Raw genomic sequence first — 22,762 nt, 5'->3', positions numbered from 1 at the left:
ACTTGAGCCCTGAGGTAAGCTGAAGGCCTGACTATGCTGCTGTAGCAGCTCTTTTGTCCATCAATCATATGGCTTTTCACATAGGCTCGCTACATTTACTGTAGGAAGTGCCATGTGTTGTAAAACGAGAATGAAAGGCAGAACATTACAAGACTCAATACGGGTTCATGTTTTACTGTTGGCCATTTATCTGAGCTCTAAGCAGTTCATAGGAGGACTCCTTGGGGCCATTTGGCACAATTCCATATGTCAAAGGACGGTTGTTTTATATGGTATTTTCCTTATTGTCAACAAAACTCGTTTTAAAAGTTTTGAACAACAAAAGAGCTATGGTTTAGATATGCAGACATGCCCACTTTATGCTAATCAAAAGCAGTTTAGGGCAAAAAACACGCACTTTCTCACGTACAAATGTGTTATTTTGGCCTATTCTAAATTGGAGTATTTGAATATTTCTGCATACCAGGGTCCCTAAACAGTTGCATAAATTGGACTCAAAAGCCGAGACTTTTGTGGATTCACTGAGCCCAATTTTATTCATGTTTGATGACGTTAGTCCCCATAGTAGCCATTGCATTGTAGTTCGACCATTTTTTTAAACAAGAGCTCACTGTATAGAATGAGCTCTTGTGAACTCTAGGATAATCATAGCCTCATGAAACTTTACAACCGCAAACTAGAGAACTCAGGTATTCAGAGGATGGATGGCTTTCTGAGGTATATTGACAATAACTGGGTTTCTGAACAGTTTCCAGAACATGGGTGCTTGTCAGCCGATCACCAAAAATGATTTATTTATTCTCTAGTGGTAAAAAATGGTTCAATTTAGCACCAAAAATGTCTAACAAAAATGGTATCAACCCAAAAATTGCTGAAAAAACATATTAGGCATAATATAGCATTAGAATGGCTACCACCACCCCTCTAAAAAAAATAGATTAAGGCAGTTATGTAAAACTATAGCAACAGGTTAAAGAACCAAGGCTAAAAAGTATACTCCATGCATTTAACATAAAGGTGATAATTGTGCTATTAGAGGACACACCACCCACACAGTATACAGTAGACAGCAATATATAAACACACCACATATTGTGCATAGTTTACATCTCTAGTCAGTGGCTCTACTCTCTCTTTTACAGCAGGATACCTGAGTGAGATAAGGACTGATGAATATGAAAGACGATAAGCACTACCAGTATCGATATCCGGATGAATTCCCAACAATACCTATCACTAGATGTCAAAAATGTATAAATCCTGACAAAGCAGCTAAAGCAGCTAAAGGAAATGTTGCAGGTTGAACTAATGGGCCCTTCCATCACAGATGTTTACTTGTATTCAGCCTATGACACCTTCAAACTTACCATGGAGGAACATAATTTGTTCTCTAATCATTAATTCTCTTCTTATGGTGTTAAAAGAAGAGTTGACATGAAAGACAATCTCACATTTCCTCTTCACACTGGAGAAAAGGGCAGAGAAAGGTGAATGGTCATGCTTGAGTAGATGTGAATCACAGATGCAATCATACGTGATATACACTGTGAATATAGCACACAACAACAAATATACCAGAGTCAAACGAGCCATTTTTCTTCAGCAGAGTCAGCCTTTGTGGAGGATGTGTCTCCTTTTAGAAAGCAGAAGGGTTGAGGCTTTAACTGCAGTCTCGTTACAGCATTGATATATTAAATTTGGCACCATATTGTACGCTTTAAGGAAGAACTTTATATGATGAATGTGACTACTACCACAAGTAGTAAGAATTTAAACCATGTGGTGTTCTTCACTTTGAAACCAATTTGCTCTTTAAAATACAACTACTCAAGAAACAATAGCGGAGGAATGTGTTTTCGGTTAAGAGAAGGGACAAAGGAAAAAAAGGGTAGAGAAATAAAATATGTATGCATATATTTGTGTGTGTTACTCCCAGTTTATTGTGTGCAGTGCTTCCTACGTCATGCCTAACAGCATTAGGAGACCAGTAAACACAGAGGTTGCACGGACAGGAACAAAACTTGGCCTTTTCTCCAAAGCCCAGCTGTCGGCCCGATAACGTTGCACACATGAGAAGAAACCACTGGCTCCCTGTGAAGGCAGGGAGTTCAAATGGAGTGATCACAGTGAGAGACAATGCAGAAAGATGCATTTTTCACTCTATATCCTCCTCCAGTCTCAACTCCTCTGTCTGTAGCACAACATTGCCCTCTACTGACCACAGCTTTCACTGCCTTAGAGCAAGTATAGAAAGGAGAGCTACATTGTAGAGAATATTCTAATAGTTATCAAACAATATGAGTCATGATGTAAGAAAACCAGCAACTGATGAAAGGAATTATGGACATAGTATAAACTCTTGATTCATTATGAAATACTTTTTTTACCGTCCAGAATTTGATATCTGCTGTGGCTATACCATTGCTGTACTAGCATGTTTTTATAAATAACCAAGGCACTTCAACAAAAACCTTTATTTTGTGAAAAAAGCTGTGAGCAAAATTAGAGAACTTTTCAGATACCTCCCAGTTATTGGTGGACACAACCTATTTATCTGGCAGCTCTCCTAGTTATTTTGAAAGATGGCAGGCAGCTCTAAGGTGACCAGATGGAGGCCAAAGGGATGACCCTCTCAGCCATTGCAAGAGAGGTTGGGAGTTCCAAGTCTGTAATTTCAAAAATTTTGAAACTTTACAAGGACACAGATTAGTCCCTCAAAAATGCTGGTCCTCCACGTAAAACAAGTGCATGAGAAGAATGGAGGAGAGGATTATGCAGAGACTCAATGGTGATTTAGTTCAACTCTCCAACTGAAGTTGCTCACCAGTTCAGTGCTTAAAAGGGCAGGGATCTGTCTCGGCATACAGTGTGTTTCCGTTTAAGACTTTTTGAACTGAAAGCCCCCTCTGCGGAGACTAAACCTCTCATCAGCAGAAAGAATAAAAAAAAAGGCTAGACATGCCTTTGCTGAGGAGAACTGGTCCAGAGTGCACTTCAGTGATGAGAGTAAGTTCAATACACTTGGGTCTGATGGGAAACATTATGTTCGGCGTAGGACTAGGGAAAGACTGAACCCAAAGTGTGTAAAGAAGTCATGGTTTGAGGGATGTTTTCTGCAGCAGGAGTTGGGCCTCTTGTACAGCTACATGGCAGGGTGAATGCAGATGTTTATGTGAACCTTATTTGGCAACATGCAACACCTTCACCGCAATTGTCTCCCAATCAGCCTGCAATTTTCATGCAAGACAATTCCCCCTGTCACACTGCAAAAGAGGTTAAGCAGTTCCTTGAAGCTAAGAATATTGAAAAAATGAAATGGCCAGCTCTCGAAAATCCTTTGTTTTTTTTCACAAGTGTCTTGGTAATTTACAAAACATGCTAGTGCAGCAGTGGTATAGTCACAACTAGTATTCTATCAAATTCTGAACAATATAAAATAACCATATTTTAGAATAAATCAAATATTAATAATTTGTTCTCTAATTTTGTTCTCCAGCAGAAGAACCCCACCTATGTATGTATGTATGTATGTATGTATGTATGTATGTATGTATATATATATATATATATATATATATATATATATATATATATATATATATATATATATATATATATATATATATATATATATATATATATACATATATATATAACGAAATTAAACTACTCCTATAGGTCAAAACAACAGCCTTCTGATCCAGAATATCACCTATGCGAGGGGGTGCATTTCACGGCAGGGGTGCTGAATATGGCACAACACCTGTCCAACAGTGCGCACACAAGCACACAGGTCTCAGTGGAGCGCTGCTTCGGGTTGACTGCCTCCGTTATTCTTTTCCATACAGCGTTTTTATGGGCCCCTTTTATTCCACTCTTAAGACGATCTGTGTGTCGGAAAAGTTTATTTTCTTACAAATGTTTCGTCTCTCCGTGTCTGACCTCAGTGGGCGAGGCCTCTGAAACAGGAACTTCATCCGCTCATTCGTACGCTGAGATTGGTCAGATACGAATGTTTCATAAATCACACGTGGGTCCTGTCATACGACCAATTCTGCGCTCAGATCTGCGCCCGTTTTCACGCAAGATTGATAAATGAGGGCCATTGTGTTTTGTTCTACTGGATTAGTTAAGTGGTTGATCTTTTGTTTACCTTTTGTTTCAGCTATAGTGTTAAAGATTCCTTTTTCAGTTTTATTTGTTTATTGCTTTAGCAGCACCCGTAGGCCCTGTTGTAGTATTGTACGTTTTCCTTTTCTACTTTGAAACTTTATTGTTAATAAATACCTTACATTACCAAGACCAGCTGGTTTTATGTTGCTTCCCTTTCCCCTCACGAGCTGGGTTGTAACAGTTCCTCAAAGTGCCAAGTGTATATATTTATATATATATATATATATATATATATATATATACAAAAAAGGAACAATTGTCCAAAGGCTGTATATGCTTTATAGAGATATTTTTAAAAAGCACATACACAAAAGCCTGTCATGACAAAATGACCTTGTTCTTGCTCAGTTTCAGAATCCTGTCAAAGAAAATGTACAATGACCTACATTTCCCTTTGTGTATCCAAGGAAACAGACCGAAATTCAAGCAAAGGCTGACATTGTCAGAGTGAATCTATCGGACCTTACCACATTCCATACATAAAAGCAGCTTTCACAAGATCTGAAAACCACTAAAACATTGACAAACAAATCAAACTGTCTCCAAATGTGCACTCTACTTTCAAAATAAAAGCTTTATAAGTCAGACTTGACAACTGGTTGAGCGGCACAAAAAGCAACAGACGTCGTCATTGTCAAGACATCTTGCTTCTGCAGAGGAAGAAAGAAAATCACAGACAAAGCGAGAAAATAGATTTAGTAAGAGCTCCTTTTTTCTATCTTTAATCACAGAGCATCTTTGCTTTTCACCCGATATTAAAACCAATCCATCATGGCTGAAAAGGGGGAGGTGGGGGCCTTGCAATTTTCCCTGCGCTCCTGTAAGTTAGGAGAGGGTCCCCCCTCTGACATTATTTGGATATGAAACAGCAATTTGCCACTCATAAACACCAGCATGAATGTGAGAGCATCAGGCCAAATCCAATAAAAAGGCTGGTGCAGCTCTTGTGGCACGACACAGAGAAGGCCAGCTTCACTTCATCATCCTGATAGGATATGATGTGGTATATATTATTACCCTGGACGGATAATGGGATTTGGATGTTTATTGGGATAGCAAGTGGGTTTTTATACAGGCTATGACTATTATGGTGGATCAAAGTAAAGCCATACACTGTGCGCGATGGTTCGATCAAAAGAACATCAAGCAGAGGAAAACAGATGGTGACAAAACTGAGAATCCCAATGTGCCACAGCTGTGACTCATTGGTGTCTCTGTAAAAAGACTTATGCAACACTGCATTTATCAGCCAGCTATAGCACACACTATTCTTTCCATTAAAAAAAAGAGTTTCTCAAAACATCTTGCACAACAGCTCACACTATCAGCAGATCAGGCGTCTTCCACATTGGAGGCTACAGAAGAGTTCAGCAGTGCTCCGATGCGATCATAAAACAATGGGTGATGAGCCTCCAACCAGGATATGCAGAGGCCTTCAGATGTTTGATTGAGAGAGAACACAGACATCCTGCTGTTCTCCAGATATCTGCTCAAAAATAACATAATGACTTGGAAGAGATGCTATAAAATTATGCTGGGCGACGACACAGGGGTACATTTTGTAGTTTACAACTGATGACCCTGTCACAAGAAACTCATATGGCAGGCGCTGTAGTTAGATTGCATCTGTCAACTAGAGGATCAAGGTTCAAGCGATGGGGTAGCAGGAATACCTCCTGAAGTGCTGAGTTGCTGCGTTGACCCTGTCTTCTTACGTTTGATTATCATAAAAAGGGGTAAGATGACGGAGGGGACAAATATAGGTACCATAGGTATTAGCAAAATGGCCACGTCTAATCTGATGGAATACAAATATAACAGAATCAATTAAACATAGCTTACATTAGGAATTTACAACATGATTTAGACTACATGCAAAATTCATAAGAGAAATTCCATGGCGTACTTGACCAGCAGTGTTGTGCTGTGCATCTTAAAGCATTGCAAGAACACACCTTGCACATACTAGTGTGCCCTAGGTTTGGCAAGTTAAATCTCATCGGCTCAAATCGGACTACAAGAACTTTGGTTTGCACAGTGATGCCTAAAGGGTTGTTGTACAGGAAACTAGCAGCCAAAGCAGCATTGCCGTCTTCCGTAGATTATATTATAGCTTCCGTAGCGACATTCTCTTAAGCATTTTCAAGAAGTTATTGGAAATTTCATCATCAAAGCCGATCTTTCACAAAGTACATCACACAGTTTGACATGAAAAATGTGGCTTTGTTCCGTTTGTGTAATGATGATTACAGAGGAGAACCAACTCTGAGAACAATGATTGGTAAAAGTAAAATTAAGTGAAGCAAAGTGAGCCAATAGACTTCTGTGCAAACTTGAACCCCACACTGCAGGCCAACATCTTTCATGTTTCTTTTTCAGAGGACCTCAGACACAGCAAAAAAGTGCATGTAATTGCACCAAATCTACCTCCAACCCATAGAGGACAGACGTGCTAAAGGTTGGAGTTTCCTGTTTATAATGCAGCAAACCAACACTTTTTCAGTAAAACAATTTGCATACAAACACTAACATGGAGCTCTCTCTCCTCCATCATAGACATCTTCAACCCATGCTGCATCCGCAAAGCAACCGGCATTGCGGAGGATCCCACCAACCCATCACAAACTTTTCTCCCCCCTACGATCTGGCAGAAGGTACCAAAGCATACGGCCCCTCACATCCAGACTACGAAACAGCTTCTTACCCCAGGCCATCAGACTTCTAAACGCTCAGGGACTGATCTTAATATACAACACCCATTGCACTGTGTACTGTGTATATGGCTGTGATGACAATAAACCCTCTTGAATCTTCAGCTTCAAATGATGACACCGGGAAATAAAACTAAAATGATCACATCACAGGAGGAGCTGGGCTTCAGACTGAGTTTTGTCTTTTAAAATGAAAAATTATCCAAAGCGACTTCCAAAGGGGGAATTCAACCATGAGGGTACAAACCCAGAACAGCAACAATCAAGTAAGTGCATTAGCTTCAAATAAGCCAAACTACAGAGTGCAACATATAAGTGCAGGATGTAAGTGCAGGACACCTGTGGCGGAAGATGTGTAGACTTTCTGCTGTCCGGATGTTGATGGGGAGCTTGTTAGACCATTTGGGAGCCACGACTGCAAACAGTCATGACTAAGTTGACTTAAGCCCTATTTGGACAGGATTAGTTTAATGTGGGGACATAGGGGTAAAAACAAGTTCACAGGTATTTTGAAGTACACAGAACCGTGAATATGAATTGCTAAGCCTCTATCCTGAGTGACGGCTCGCCAAGTAGCCCTGCCCTAAAGCATACCCTGCTTTATGGTCCATTTACTGTACATGGTACCATAATTTACCAAATGAACATCATACGGTATTGAAGAAGATTTAAAATTAGACATTAAGACCATAAACTCATCAGGAAAATGTTCACCAAGGTAATATATCAAGTGAGCAGTAAGGTTGTTTTCTCATTGACTTCTAAACAATCTAACTTCTCTTTAGAGTCAGTGCCTGATTGACATTAGGAAGAATGTAGGTTTAAGGCGCTTCAGTATCAGCTTCACTTTTCAGCTCAGAAATTATGTCCATTTACCGTATTTCTACACTACCAGAATAGAAACTTTAGCGTCACACTCATACTCGCCACACTCAGCATATCTGATCAATATTTCTTTATTTTTCTCATCACACATATCACATCCTGTTTTTATCTGAGTTCAGTGGAATAGGATGGAAATGTAATATGACAGTACCTTAAAAAAAGGATCTACTCTCCAGTACTGTATTAGTAGTGTTGCACTTGTGAGGGTTAAGTCTGATGAATTCTCATAATTCTAGCACATTGATCTGCTTAACTTCAACCTTCACCAAATCACTGAAAACACTCATGTGTCTGTGCAATTTCTTTAGGGGTCAAATCTGTTTATTTACAGTTAGCTTTTTGCTGTGAGTGATGGGGTCATACATAAACCCACAGCTTTCTTCTAAAGTTTTGGGGCAGCGTAGTGGCATTTAGTAGTTAAGACATGTATCACATAAATCAGCAATTCATATAAAACCATCTTACTTTATTTTATATATCTTTAAAGAATTTCGACCAATAAAAATACTGAGCAACGTGTCTTACAGTTGAATAATCAACTTTCATTGTGTAAGAGGTTACGCTGTTTTCCTCAGACCTAGTTTGGTATAATGTGCTGCAATTTGTTTTTTACTGATGGCCCAGCTTAGACACAGATATCTGTTCAAAAGGTCAGCATTGGGGCCTTCACATAATCCTTGAGCGACCCCTTGTGGACAAATAACATAGCCAGATTCTGTTGTTTCTGCACCACCATGTAGTTAAGTAGCAATTAAGGCCTTGGTCAATTAAGGAAGGACATCAAGAACCGCTGTATCATGTTTTTCAGCAGTTTTCCAGAATACCTTTCGCAGTGATATATATTTTTCCATCCGGGATGGTTTGTGTCTTGAGACTAAAAGATCCTGTGCATCCACAAGACTTTAAAGTTTTAACAAATAATTCTGCTGAGAGATTGAGAATATTAATGTTGTTATTTCCTGCCTTTTAAAATCCATGACTTTGGTGAAGTTAATGTGCTCTGTGTAATATTCTAATTCATCTCATTCAATATACTGAATGTGTCGGTGAATAATCACTTGGTGCAGTAACCTTTCTTTCATATTCAGTAAGCTCTGCTTAATATGTTACTGTTGGAGATATTGTACATTAGTCAAATGCATATACACACACACACACAAAAGGTCCTGATGAAGTTGTTGAGTATTAAATGTCAAAATTAGGGCTGGGACTTTAACACGTTAATTACGATTATTTGATTAATTAATTACAGGAAAAATAACACGATAAAAAAAATAACGCAATTAACCAAAATGTATTTTTGGACATAGCAAAACGATGAGTTCCCGCACGGCCCTTAATACTGACGCATAGGACACAACACGAGAGAAATGAAACTGATGAGGGGCAGCGTTCAGTGGGCGGACATTTGAGTTCTAAAAAACGACCAAGTGGAAACATGGACAAGAGCACGGTTGTGTGCAAATTGTGCAAGAAAGAATTCACCTCCCACCGGAGCTCTTCAGCTGCAGCTAACGTTAGCACAGACAACGCTTGAGGGACTGTCATTAGTGGATGGATCATTTTTGTTTCTGTGTTTTTGAAAACATGGGAGAAAAGCACTCTATGTTTAACTGTTTATTTATGCCAAGGATATTATTTTAAATATATTTGCAATGTAAGTTTTCCACTTTTCTTGAATATACCGTACTAAGCACTGTTTTATTTTTTATAAACCGAAACAAATGTGTTTAAGACTTTAAAGTTCACAAAATGTTAGTGCTCACTGATAAAAATAAACACATTTTGTTGTCTAAACTCATTTTTGTGTCTATTCATTGATTAGGATATAAACCAAAATCCATTTAAATTGAAAAATGTGGCTTCTTGTGTCAAATATTGATATGCGGTTAATCGCGATTAATTAATTACAATAGAATAATTAATAATAATAATTATTATTATTTTATCATGTCCCACCACTAGTCAAAATAAATAATACCTATGCATGTTAACAGATACCTCTTAACCTGAAAAAGTAACTGAACACTCGATGATGCTATACAAAGCAATTTAAAAGGTAGCTGATACAATTTGTGTGGTATTGATACTTTTCCTATGCCAAACCCCTCTGTAATAACTCTTCCTAAACTGACAGGTGAAAATAGGCTCAAGATGGGAAGTGTTTTGGATGCAACTGGAATCACTTATTTGCATTCAGGGCAGTTTGGAACTCGCTGAGTTCAGGCTGACAACAAGCGCAGCAGAACACAGTCCAATCTTCAGCGCTAATTGAAAGCCTTGAGTGGTGGAGCTTTTCAGTCGGTTTTAATTAAATAATGGCTGTGCTAAATTAATTATATTGATGCATGAATGGGCGTTGATTTCACTATAATCACCAATGCACTGTCTACCAAAAGAACATAAAATTAGTTTCAAACTGTGACATCTGCAGCTGTCTGAACTTATTTAGTTATAGTAAAGCTCCTTTATTTCAATGTCAGAGTAAAGCTACCTCATTTCACTGTTATACTGTTAAAGTAAAGCTATCTTATATCAATGTTATAGTAAAGCTCTCTTATATCAATGTTATAGTAACGCTACCGTATTTCAATGTGATAGTAGAGCTACCTGGTTGAAGGAGATCTTGTTATTTTTCATCCTCTGGGGGGGGCTCTTCCATGTTCTCCCAAAGAAGTGCTGGTAGTTTTTATCAAACAGGGTCACTCTCAGCTGGTAGGTGACATCTTGTCCCCCCTCTGACATCTCCTGATAGTAAAAAGGGAAAAAGTCACAAGTAGTCCTAAAAGGTTTAGACATTTAATGTTGTTCAACCTGTTGGCAAACTTTGAAAATGATGTAGACCTTTCCAATGGATTTCCATTTTAAGTCTACAGCCTGGGTCCTTGTTAACTTCCTGATAGTCGATGCCATTCACATACACTTCAACTAGACAAATTTATAATGCTTACGTTATGTCCCATATTTCCAGTTGCAGTGCAAGGAGTGTACTTTGTATACATTGTATTTATTCCTTCCTTGCAGTGTGTGAACGCATGTCATTAGAAAAAGTCTATTCAAGATGCAATGACACATTTAGTATGCATATAATAGGCCTACACAAATTTACGTGCAAAATCTAAGGTACCGGTATATTAAAGTGATTCTTATTTCTATGAGACAGTAAATAACTGCAGGGGTATTTGGTGGATTATCACTAAACCTTTTTAGAGTTGTAAAGGTAAACATTCTAAATGTGTCCAAGTTTAATAGAAACAAAAGGAAATAAACTAGGACTCTTTTGGGATGTTTATGTTTACATCTTTGAAAGGGGCCATAAGACCATTGCATGTTAACGCTGTATGCTAGTGGTAAACGTAACTGATCGGCTGATATAATGTAAGGTCACCTTTAATTACTCTATCCTCAAAGCAATTTCAGTCAAAAACAACTGGACTGGTTGTTTGTCTAGGAAGACGTTTCACCTCTCATCCAAGAGGCTTCATCAGTTCATGTACGCATCTGACCAGGCTGGGACTGGTCCAACTAACTGGTGTGGAGATCCAGGTATTGAACCTCTCACAAGGCCGATGATGTCACTGACACCCTTTGTGCTCCAAGTGCCCACGCCCGTCGTTAGAGTGACAGTCGTTGGTGGGCAGTTGGTTTCGACTTCGTTAGTGCTCTATTGAGTCTGAACGACAGTCGTTGGGGTCACCCGGGCCATGTGTGAACAGTTGTCCTTTGAGGTTAGATTGTTGAATCTCCTGGGAAGGGATGAAAGGGCGGCATTGTAAATTGGAGATAAGTGGTGTCTCAGACCCCCTCCTCTGTTTAGCGATGGTTTCTCCACTTTTACATAGATGGCTTCTTTTACTCCTCTTTCAAACCATCTGTCCTCTCTGTCCAAGATTTGGACATTGCTGTCATCAAAGGAGTGGGCTTTCTCCTTGAGGTGTAAGTGGACAGCCGAGTCCAGGCCTGAGGAGTTAGCTCTCCTAACTTCCTTCCTTCTTTATGCATAAACGCATGGCCCAACACAGGAGAGCTAACTCCTCAGGCCTGGACTCGGCTGTCCACTTACACCTCAAGGAGAAAGCCCACTCCTTTGATGACAGCAATGTCCAAATCTTGGACAGAGAGGACAGATGGTTTGAAAGAGGAGTAAAAGAAGCCATCTATGTAAAAGTGGAGAAACCATCGCTAAACAGAGGAGGGGGTCTGAGACACCACTTATCTCCAATTTACAATGCCGCCCTTTCATCCCTTCCCAGGAGATTCAACAATCTAACCTCAAAGGACAACTGTTCACACATGGCCCGGGTGACCCCAACGACTGTCGTTCAGACTCAATAGAGCACTAACGAAGTCGAAACCAACTGCCCACCAACGACTGTCACTCTAACGACGGGCGTGGGCACTTGGAGCACAAAGGGTGTCAGTGACATCATCGGCCTTGTGAGAGGTTCAATACCTGGATCTCCACACCAGTTAGTTGGACCAGTCCCAGCCTGGTCAGATGCGTACATGAACTGATGAAGCCTCTTGGATGAGAGGTGAAACGTCTTCCTAGACAAACAACCAGTCCAGTTGTTTTTGACTGAAATTGCTTTGAGGATAACGATGACCTGGACGAATGAGAACATTCACAGGCTTTAATTACTCAACTTTCTGGACGTTAAAGTATCTCTTTTGCTAAATGACAGCCGAAAGTGGGCAGACTCTACTCCAACAACATAGAATTTAGATGTGTTTAGTTACCACCACATTCTCTCTAAAATTGATGAAGTCTATACCGAGCATTCAGCGTTACTATGATCCCTCACCTGCGGGAGGTGAGGTGCAGAGAGCCGGCTGAGGCTGAGCTGGAGGCCGTGGGACCGGCTGAAGTGTCTCTCTATAGCCAGGCGGGTCGTTTGTCTGGGCGGAGGGACCTCCCGGCTTTTGTCAAACACTGCTCTCCAGCCGTCCGTCATGGTGGACGTGTCTTCTGTTCTCACCATATTCTGTAGTTAACAGGAACAAGAGAGAAATGTTGGTTATCTTTCTAGTCGTTCACATTTTCAAACCCGCGGCCGCCATATTGAAATTGGATTCTACTACTCAGTGCACAGGGGTTAGCCGGTCAAGCAATTACTTATTTCGAGTATACACGCGTAAATAAATAATACAAATAATAAAGCATTAACATGAGAGAGAATTGCTTATCCAAAGAGTCGTTTTGACCCGAAACTAAACATCCTGGCACAATTTCACAGAATTCGTCCTTAATCCCTCAAACCTTTCATTTGGTACTTCCCACCGCGCTGCATCAGTTGCTATGGTGATGTTCACTTTGCCCATGATTTTGTCTACAGGGAAACAACAACAGTTATTTTTCCACTACCATGCGCACTACACAAAGTATAATAGCATGCCATACGCAAGGATTTAATTATATTTAAGATGTATTATCAATATTATTATAAGTAGCAGTAGTAGTAGCCGTAGAAGTAGAAGGTTTCCTCAACTAGTTAACTACTGAGGTCCAAAATGTTTACTAGGTAATTAGTGAATACTCACTAGTCACACTAGAACATCCCCTCACTTCCTAGTATTTAAAAGAGAATTTAACACATATACACAATACCTTGATAAAATGACAAGGAAGAAAGCAACAGTTTTAAAAAATATCTTACCTGTACTAGGCCCCTTATCTGAAGAAAAAAACGGTGACACAATCCTTGTTTATACAATTATCTGTAATATATTAATGTAATGTTGAATGGATTCACTTGTTTAACTGTACTGCATGCAGTGTACTGAATTTTGAATTATTGAATAACATTTTTTTAAGTTAATGAGGAGGTGGAAAGAAGCTTGCATTGAGGCTTTGTATTGTCTCTCCATTTCCAACTAAAAAATATAAACCAATCATGATTCTGGATTTTGTCATTATTATTATTATCCTGATACTTCAACCTTCTTCTTCTTCTTCTTCTTAACATGAAATGGTAGCTTCCGGTTGACCAGGCACAACATTAAAAGAATGCTTACACATGCGTTCATAATTAATTCATATTTGTATTCATAGGTCTCTAAATAATAATATGAGCCTGACTGACTGTGGCCAGACATGCCTACAAAATGTGCACTTCTCCTTTTTGAATGCAGGACTTTTTCCTATTCATTTTTTGTTGCTACTTTTACCAAAGGAGGAGCAAAGACAGTAGAAGAAGAGTGACAGTGGAGGGCAGCAGAGTGCAGTCTGTGGCAAAACAGCCCGAAGAAGAAGAAGAAGAAGAAGAAGAAGCAGAAAGCGGTCTGTCCAAACCTATGATCCAAACAGACAACAGTGCGATAACATGTTCGGACTCTTCAGGAAACACAAACCGGTGAAAATTAGGAGTTGTGATGAAAATAGAAAGTTTGGAGTTGCGGCAAAAAATGTGAAGGAGCTGCTTCAAAAAGGCTGCAAGTTATTACAGGTGAGCTCTGTGTTTATTGGTCTGTTTTAACAGCTGTGGTTACACTTCCGCTTTTCTCACAGTAAACCGAAAGAAAGTATAATGAGACAGTATATATACATACATATATAGAGAGAGAGAAAGAAAGAGAGAGATTTAAGAAGTATTTTAAAATAAATATATTATTTGTTTTACTGGGACCCAGTGAAGAGAAGTTAAAACAGAAGTGATATGCTCGTACCCTTTGGTTCTGGTTAATGCTCTGGCTGAAGCATTCTGAATAAGCTGGAGTTTAACACCTGCTTTGTCAGTCCAGCATAAAGTGCATTAGAGTAATCGAGTCTACTGGAATTTAAAGCCTTAATGTGACTGTGACAGGAGGCATTTAACTTTAGATGTTTCTAAGATGATGAAATGCCGTTTTGCAGATATGAGATACGTGTTTCTGGAAGTTAATGTCAGCATCTAAAATCACACCAAGGTTCTTGACATGAATGTAGACATCTTGTATATTATGTGTATTGTCATTTCCAGCTACCGTCTTCTGGTGCACATGTTTGTTTGTATGCTGATGGGACCAAAGTGACGGAGGAATTCTTCCAGACTCTGCCAGACAACACTGAACTAGTTCTTCTGAGCAGAGATCAGACGTGGAGCGGAGGTGGGTGAACTCAACTCCTGACCGCCAGATACACTGTAAGTTTAGAGGAGGGTAGTATCGTCGTCTGACCCCTTTGACCTCTGTGGGTTTTCATTCCAGTCGTGTGTGACATCAGTCGGTTGCTGAGCTCAGACCGGCATGCCGACGGCCTCATCGAAGCAGCCAAAGGACTCCTGTCTGATGAGGAGTCCCCTAAGAGGCGCAAAATCCTGACGGACCTGCTGATCAACCTGGAGGACCGATCTGAGCTGGAGAGCAGAAAGGAGGATGAGGAGTGGTTCAAAGGTGCAAAGTTTATGTGTAGGCACGGCAACCTATTGCTGCCACAATGACAAAATAAAACTCTTATAAGAAGAAAATGCTCGTTTTAAGGAGATCCCTTTGATGTTAATCACAATATGATGATAGGTAAAGTGACATATGTATCTCATTTATACATGCCAAGTTATTTTTTTCATAAGACTGAACAAATGGCAACAATGGAAATGTTTACATTGTGCAATATTAGATTTATTAAAAGGATAGGATGCTGTATATCAGAGTGTCCTGAAATGTGGTCTGACAAAAAAAAACCACCAGGATTTTCCATACTCATCTCATCTCATCTTCAACCGCTTATCCGTGGTCGGGCGCGGGGGCAGCAGCTCTAGCAGGGGACCCCAAACTTTCCTCTCCCGGGCCACATTAACCAGCTCTAACTGGGGGATCCCGAGGTGTTCCCAAGCCAGTGTGGAGATATAATCTCTCCACCTAGTCCTGGGTCTTCCCCGAGGCCTCCTCCCAGCTGGACGTGCCTGGAACACCTCCCTAGGGAGACGCCCAGAGGGCATCCGTACTTGATGCCCGAACCACCTCAACTGGCTCCTTTCAACGCAAAGGAGCAGCGGCTCTACTTCGCGTTCCTATCTCTAAGGGAGACTCTGTGAGCTGTTATACAGGCTGCAGCCTCTGGGGACCAATACCATGACTTAAAACTGGCCTATTCATGTGCACAGATAATACAATAAAAAAAGAACATCATTATGGAAATAAAAGGTGCCAGTTTATTTTTCAGAGTTGATGGTTGATGGTCTCTCCCAGCATACCTTTCTCACACTGGACAAAAAAAAAAAAAGTACAATATGAAAGCAGACATTGCATCTGATTGAGCAAAAAGCCAAACATTCCTTGAAACACTTGATGTGAATTTGAATTCATATGTAGTTTGTTGTTCCAGGTGTTGATAGTCGATTCAAGACCAAGTCTGCCTACATGAAGTCCAACTGTGAGAGCAGGATACGAGGCTACATGGCAGAGGTAAAAGCCCTCATTCTATTCATGCATCTGAAGGCGTCCGGCATATTATCTAAACGTGTTGTTCTGTCTCTGTTCTCAGGTGGGCGGTGCCACCAAAACCATACAGAGGGCTAAAGTCAGGGCAGAGTTTGAGAAAACATTGAAATTCCTGGCAGAAATGCTCAAGACAGCGAAGCACAACGGCTGCTACTTCGACAGGAGCGCGCAGGAAGCGGATCGCTTCTGTACTCAGGAAGGATGGTTTACCTGCCAGGTATAAAAGGAACAAAACCACACACTGAGCTCTGCTGCTTTTCTTTCATATTCTGGAGACACATGCTTCCGGTTACTTCTTCTCTGCTGCCTCCTCAGGGATCCTTTGAGCAGGAAGCATGTCAGTCTCTGCACTCCATCAACCCCTACAGCAGCCGAGAGAGCCGGATCATCTTCAGCACGTGGAATCTGGACCACAGGTTGGACAGTTTAGGCCAAGCAAATAAAACATTTCAAATTATCACAAATCAAATTATCGGACACCACTGCAAACGGAGTGAAACCAGACGTATCAAGAAAAGCTTTACTCAGAGGATCGAAGAATAGTAAAATCGCCAATAATCCCTGATCAGTGAGGCTTTGTAGACTGTGATCTGATGTAACAGCTTACAATGGATGATTGGTCTTGTGTCCAGGATTGAAAAGAAGAGGACGATCATTCCCGCGCTGGTGGAAGCTCTACAGAATCACAAGAGCGCGGATGTCAACCTGAACTACTTCTACCGCCTGCTATTCACCAGAGAGAACCTGAAGCTGGTGCACATCGTGTGCCACAAGAAAGGAGTTCACAACCTGCTGTGTGACACCAACAACATCTTTAAACAGACCGCAGACACAGAGCAGAGGGTCAAAGGGAGGAAGAGGCGCTTAGAGTGAATGTTTAAAAAGTAGCAGAAATGCTGTTTTCAGCATCTCAAATCTGGTTAAGATGAATAATATTTCATCTTTCACAATAAACTGAATCTCTTTGGGTTTTGGACATTTATAGACATCACCTTAGACATGTATTCACTATTTTTTGACATCCAAAATGTAGTTGCAGCTCAGATAGACAGTGTATCCTGCAGAGCTGTAAAACAGAATGGCCGATTCATTACACTGAAACCCAACCTTCAAAATCATGAAAAACATTTATTTTTTCCTTTGTGTAAAATGCATGGATGGATTACAATGTGGCATTCACTCAGTCAGAAGATTGCATAGGAGTGAACAGCACTAGTGCAATTACTGCTGACCTCAAAGTTTGACGACTACATTACATTTTTAAAGTTAGTTTGCTTTAATAATTAACTAACGTATTCTTTAATAATGCATTTATCATATAGAATTTTGCCATGTTTGCAAATGTGTACCAACATGAACCTCATCAGGGAAAATGATTAGCTGCTTTGATATGTATATACAGAATGTATGTTATGTTACAGATGTGTTGTATATTAAGCAGCTGCCAATAAAAGCCAACATGGGCACAGACGGATGTGTTCAGGAATATTAGACACTTGGTGAACAATGACATTCATCTTAAACACTGAATGAGTCATATTAAAAGCTCTCATTATGAACTGCTCTTTGGCACGCTGGCTCCACATTTATACAATGAAATCTATCCTCATGCTGCTCTTTATTTACATTTGTCAACTCTTTATGTGTAAGAAAGCTAATCTTTTAGAAGTTTTGTTGTTGTACTCGAGCAGTCTGGCTCTCGTCTCTCAGGGCTTATCTCAGATTGCACGCTATGTTATGTGGACTCATCTGTCAAAATAAAGTGCCGTGCTGACACACTCGCCAGGTTGAGACCCAACGAGACTGAACCATGGGGTCATGTGAGCATAAACTCCGCAATAAATAAAAAAACAGGCACTGCTGCATATGTCCCACAGGTGGACATATTAATCCCAGTGCTGTAACTAAAAAAATCAAATCAAATTAAATATTTAATCAAATCAAATTAAATAAGATGATACTTTTGTATCAGGCCAAGTGCTGCGTCTTGAAAACGCTTTGGGCTTTCTGTACGTTTGGACGGTCCTTCTCAAGTCCATTTCCAGGTTTACCATTGAGAACTTTCTTTTACAAAGTCATGAGTCCCCACGGTCTACTATGGCTGTTCCGGATACAATTTTTTTAACTCCGAATATTCAGTCGTTATCTTCATTAAATTGCCTTAAAACAGCAGTCTGCTACGGTTAAAGCACACAGACCTCTACACACACCAGAAGGCTCGGTTATAACGGGTCTCCGACAGAAGTGTCTCCGTGCCTCCGACATACACGGGCTGCAGTGGTTTAGTGGAATTAATAAATTAGTGGGAAATGAATGGTAATTTCCCCGAACACCGCGGTGACTTTCAGCCTGCATGCACGTCTTTTAAGCCAGAGAAGCTGATGTTGGTAGCGAAGTAACAAGTTAGCGACTGCCCTGCAGCTGCTCTCTATTATGAACGCAACAGAGCGGGAGAAGAGGAAAGTGACCATAAATTCCAGCAAAACACACTAAAGACTCTCACGTTAAGCTGAAATGCAAGCGTTGTGCTTTCGGTTTCTTTAAAAATAATTATTTTTAGGAAATGTGTAAATAAAAAAAAAAAGGAATATCCGAATACCAAAACTGAAAAGGGAACAACTGCCCAACGAACGAATTTTGGAATATTTGGGTCCAGCCCTACAGTAAACCTGAAAGAGCTCTGTGAGGCTGCAACTTGAGTTGTGAGTAATCTCTTCAATACGGTTTGAAGCAGATACACTAATACAACGTTAGCTTGGCATTGGGCCCCTTCATCACCCCAGGCTACTGTACATGTGAGACAGTGTTGCGATTTAAGGAAAGCGAGAGCAGATCTTTGATTTAACTGCGTCATCGTAAGTGCTGAAAGTCTTATGTCATTCGTCACTTTAAGTCCTCCACAGTTCCTCTTCTTCACTAAGTGTCCCCTCTCTCGTCTCGCTGCAGGCCGCCAAGGCCCGCCTCTTCGTCGCTGTCCTCTGGTGCATAGTAATGCCGTCTCCTGTCCTTCCTTTCTACGCGACCAGAAGTCGCTGACGAACTCTGAGGGTAGTCCTGCAGAATGAAAAAAAAAGATGTTTTTTGTTAATTTATTCAACATGGACACACTCCAAATACATCAGACTGCTGTGCTTCAGAGTGCACAGCAGTAATGGTTTACTGTGAAGTTTGTCTTCTACACTTTAATCAATATTCTTTGGACTAATACCAATATACTTAATCTAATACTATTAAGGATGCAAGACACATTGAGTTGTAGGGTTAATGAATATAATGTATGATTCAAATGTTCTATTGATTTTCTGCTTAGGAAGGGGACTATAACTTATGTTACATGAAAATAGACATTTTTAAATGCAAGATAAGTTTTGAATAGGTCATATAGCATGTTATAAATGCTGTATATAGTCTGCTTTGCTTTTTGCTGCCTGTAGGGGTCAGTGTGCAGGCTCAAGACACCGCCCAGGTAATATCAGAGCAGGTGTGTGTTTGTCAGGCAGAATACCAAATGTCAAGTGAAAGAGGCCGTGGTTGAAAAAAGTCTTCGAACAGCTTTATTGAGATCAGTCTTATAATGGTGTATTTGTTTCCTAGTATCATTTCTTTAATTAAGAAGACAGTTTTGTTTATTTTTGAAGTGTGAAATAAACTATCATTTCTTGAAGTCGCAAGTTTTGAGAAATCTTCTGTAAGCGAGTCGAGCTGACCCCAACTACTGTAACTACGGCTCAAACAAAGAACAGCCGAGACATTTAAGTCGAAAGACTTTTTTCAACCACTGCCTCTTGACATTTGGTTTTCTGCCTGACGAACACACAACTGCCCTTACATTACCTGGGGGTGTCCAGTCTTGCCCTTGTATTAGGACATAACTGGTTATTACATTGGCTCTGTTGTTGACAACAAGCAGTGTGTCATTGATGTAGGGAAAAGCGGAGCGACGATATGCACTCCTGGTCAGGGATGTTTGTTCATGTTGATTCTTTTATTGTATCCAATATTTAGTTTAGTTGACAGCAGATGAGAGTGCTCTTTTATCTGTTCAGTCGGAGTCTTAACTCATCAGCAGTGCAACAGAATCCAACCTGACTCCCAAACTGTCCCAACATGCCTCACCTGTACAACATCCAAGTTTCCAAAGAACTGCTCCACAGGAAGAATCTGATTGCTGTCGTCATCTGGGAAGAAGATTCTGCTACTTTCTTCACAATCCATGTCGTTGGACTCGCGTTTGTCCCAGACACCATTCACCCTGCAGCTGTCTGGGTCCAGCTGTCCCGTCCTCAATTCGTTTTCTTTCCCTCCCTGTCTGTCAAGCTGTGGTGAGGCTGAGCATCTCCTCCTGCCTGCAGACTTGTGGCATTCACAGCTGATGAGAGAGAGTCTCTCCAGAGGACTGTATGCTGTACTGTAATCACTGTCCACTGCACTGTCCAATGCACTGTCCACTGCACTGTCCACTGCTCTGCTCTCTGCTGCCGATTGCGTTTTGGGACTCTTTACACATCTCCTCCTTAAAGTAGAAACCTGAGAAGTTAAAAACCAGGGTCAGTGACGAACTAACAGTCAACAATATCAACATCCTGTAGTCTTATACCAATGTACTTCATTTGACAAGATAAACAAACAAGACATATGAATAGTGAACCTAACTAGCTATGGGACTAATGAAGGATTATCTTTTCTTAGTGTGTGTGTGTGTGTGTGTGTGTGTGTGTGTGTGTGTGTGTGTGTGTGTGTGTGTGTGTGTGTGTGTGTGTGTGTGTGTGTGTGTGTGTGTTTGTGTGTGTGTGTTTGTGTGTTTGTGTGTGTTTGTGTGTGTGTCAAGTGCAGTTCTCAGATGCAGTTGTGAACATCAACACATCAAACATGGTCTTTTTATAAGTTGTTTAGAAAGACATTATTTAACTTGAGACAAGTACACGGTTAGTAAAGAGCAGAACATAACTGTCTTTGCAAAGGCTGTCCTCTCGTACAGGTTAACAAGACAAACCTTTCTGGAACCACTCTTCCTCTTTCTGGGCCTCAAGCTGTGGAGTTGACCCGGCATCTGCAAAGCAGCATAATGAGGTTCGTTTCATCCCATGTTGAATTACTCAATAATAAAAAAACAGTTAATGAAAAGAGCTGGTTTTAGTCAGCAGGGAGACAATCAGCTCAAAGCACCAAGCTTAACTAGCTTCAGAAACCAAGTAAAAAAAAGCCCTGTAAAAAGAGACAGTTAACGTCCATTTATTGCTTTATATCCTGCTTTAAAAGAACATCAAGATGTTGGTTACTGCAAAAGCTGCATGCAGCAAACACATGAAGCGGACCTTTCTACACGCGCTTTGTCTACGTGTGCATTTGAAATGGATAATCGGTCATGTTGTTTGAGTTAAGCATATTAATAATGATGTGCGGTGTTAAATGAATGAACTTTATCGATCCACACGGAGGAAATTCACATATTACAGCAGCTCACGAAACATAAATAATGTAAAACAAAGCAAAGTTAGAACAGAACAAATATAAAGTTAGAATAGAAATTGTAGGCACTGTAAAGAATAGAAAATAACAATGTATATAAAAAAAAGAGATACATACACTATACAAACAACCGGTCATGTATACAGATCTGAGATGCAGTATTAGTAATACACACATGGTGTGTAACATTATACTGCACAGGTCCCAGTTTCTCAGATACACCATGCTGTAAAGTAATGCTCAGATATGACAGGAAATATGAAATATGAATCTGTTTAATTTTAAAAGCAGATGTGGGAAATACCTGCTGGTTTCAAAATGTTACATCTGATTTTCACCCTCAGTTGTTTATGAGAATATGTTAATATCCTGAAATGTGAGCAGCTCTGTTACAAAGATGTATGTCTGATATATATTTATATTATTCTTTCCAACACCGATTATGAAAATAGAAATTATAATTCTAAAAGTATTTTTACCATGACCTCCACACTTAATGCCTTTCACCAAACTGCATATTTAGTGATGGCAGACGACAGGGAGTCAGATTACACGATATTAGAAGGCGTCAGAAACATTACACCATTAACGCGTCATGCTCTTAAAACTGTTCAACCTGAACCTCCTCTAACTGTTCATACAACAAAACCATGAGGTTAAATGTAATATAACAGAAATATAACTGAGCCATTAACTTCCACGCGCACTGTTAGTAAATAAACCCTCACGACCAAAACAACTTACAGGTTAAAGAACAAGACACAAAGACACGGAGTTGGAAGTTATTGAAAACTATAAGACTTCAGCAAAGCAAACGCAAAAGTGTCCAAATATGTATCTTTCTTATAAGCTTCAGGCTAACAAGGCTAATGTTAGCAGTATCTTCTCGCGTTAGCCGCTAATAGCTTATGTTAGCTTAGCTTAGCTGATTTTAGCTACCGTTAAACACTCGCCGTTACCTTGTGAATCATTTGCCGACGTGATGTTTCTGTTTTTCCAGTGGCACCGACGTTAAGGCAGCGGCTATATCCTTCAAATCCTCCGGCTTTGGTTAGAGTTGGCAAACGGTAAAAAAAAAACTCCGCCTGAGGTGTGATGATATTAGG

General features: G+C 40.2%; 3 protein-coding genes across 3 annotated transcripts in view; 1 reads left to right on the top strand and 2 right to left on the bottom strand.

The window, feature by feature from the left end:
- nphp4 (nephronophthisis 4) overlaps positions 1 to 12,751 on the bottom strand; it is a gene marked incomplete at both ends in the record, with an annotated part of 169,585 nt that extends 156,834 nt beyond the window's left edge. The window contains 2 exons of the mRNA XM_083919301.1: positions 10,380 to 10,517; positions 12,575 to 12,751. Coding sequence (XP_083775427.1) covers positions 10,380 to 10,517; positions 12,575 to 12,751 — 315 coding nt within the window. The remainder of the gene's footprint in view (positions 1 to 10,379; positions 10,518 to 12,574) is intronic.
- A 1,312-nt stretch (positions 12,752 to 14,063) lies between these two features.
- Positions 14,064 to 17,142, top strand: dffb (DNA fragmentation factor, beta polypeptide (caspase-activated DNase)). The gene is made up of 7 exons (XM_083919330.1): positions 14,064 to 14,215; positions 14,729 to 14,855; positions 14,955 to 15,140; positions 16,072 to 16,151; positions 16,231 to 16,404; positions 16,503 to 16,603; positions 16,820 to 17,142. Exons 1-7 carry the CDS (start codon positions 14,093 to 14,095, stop codon positions 17,058 to 17,060), a joined length of 1,032 nt encoding a protein of 343 aa, XP_083775456.1. The 5' UTR covers positions 14,064 to 14,092; the 3' UTR covers positions 17,061 to 17,142.
- Positions 17,143 to 19,087: 1,945 nt separating this feature from the next.
- On the bottom strand, positions 19,088 to 22,687 carry cUnh1orf174 (chromosome Un C1orf174 homolog). Its single transcript, XM_083919331.1, has 4 exons — positions 22,616 to 22,687; positions 21,181 to 21,237; positions 20,304 to 20,714; positions 19,088 to 19,241 (listed from the first exon to the last, which is right to left on the bottom strand). Exons 1-4 carry the CDS (start codon positions 22,625 to 22,627, stop codon positions 19,104 to 19,106), a joined length of 618 nt encoding a protein of 205 aa, XP_083775457.1. The 5' UTR covers positions 22,628 to 22,687; the 3' UTR covers positions 19,088 to 19,103.
- Positions 22,688 to 22,762: the final 75 nt, after the last annotated feature.

This window comes from Echiichthys vipera (assembly GCF_963691815.1).
Source record: "Echiichthys vipera genome assembly, chromosome: 9".
In the NCBI taxonomy this organism is placed as follows: Eukaryota; Metazoa; Chordata; class Actinopteri; order Perciformes; family Trachinidae; genus Echiichthys; species Echiichthys vipera.
Note: the sequence above shows the minus strand (reverse complement) of the source record. Positions and strands in the feature narration are given on the sequence as shown.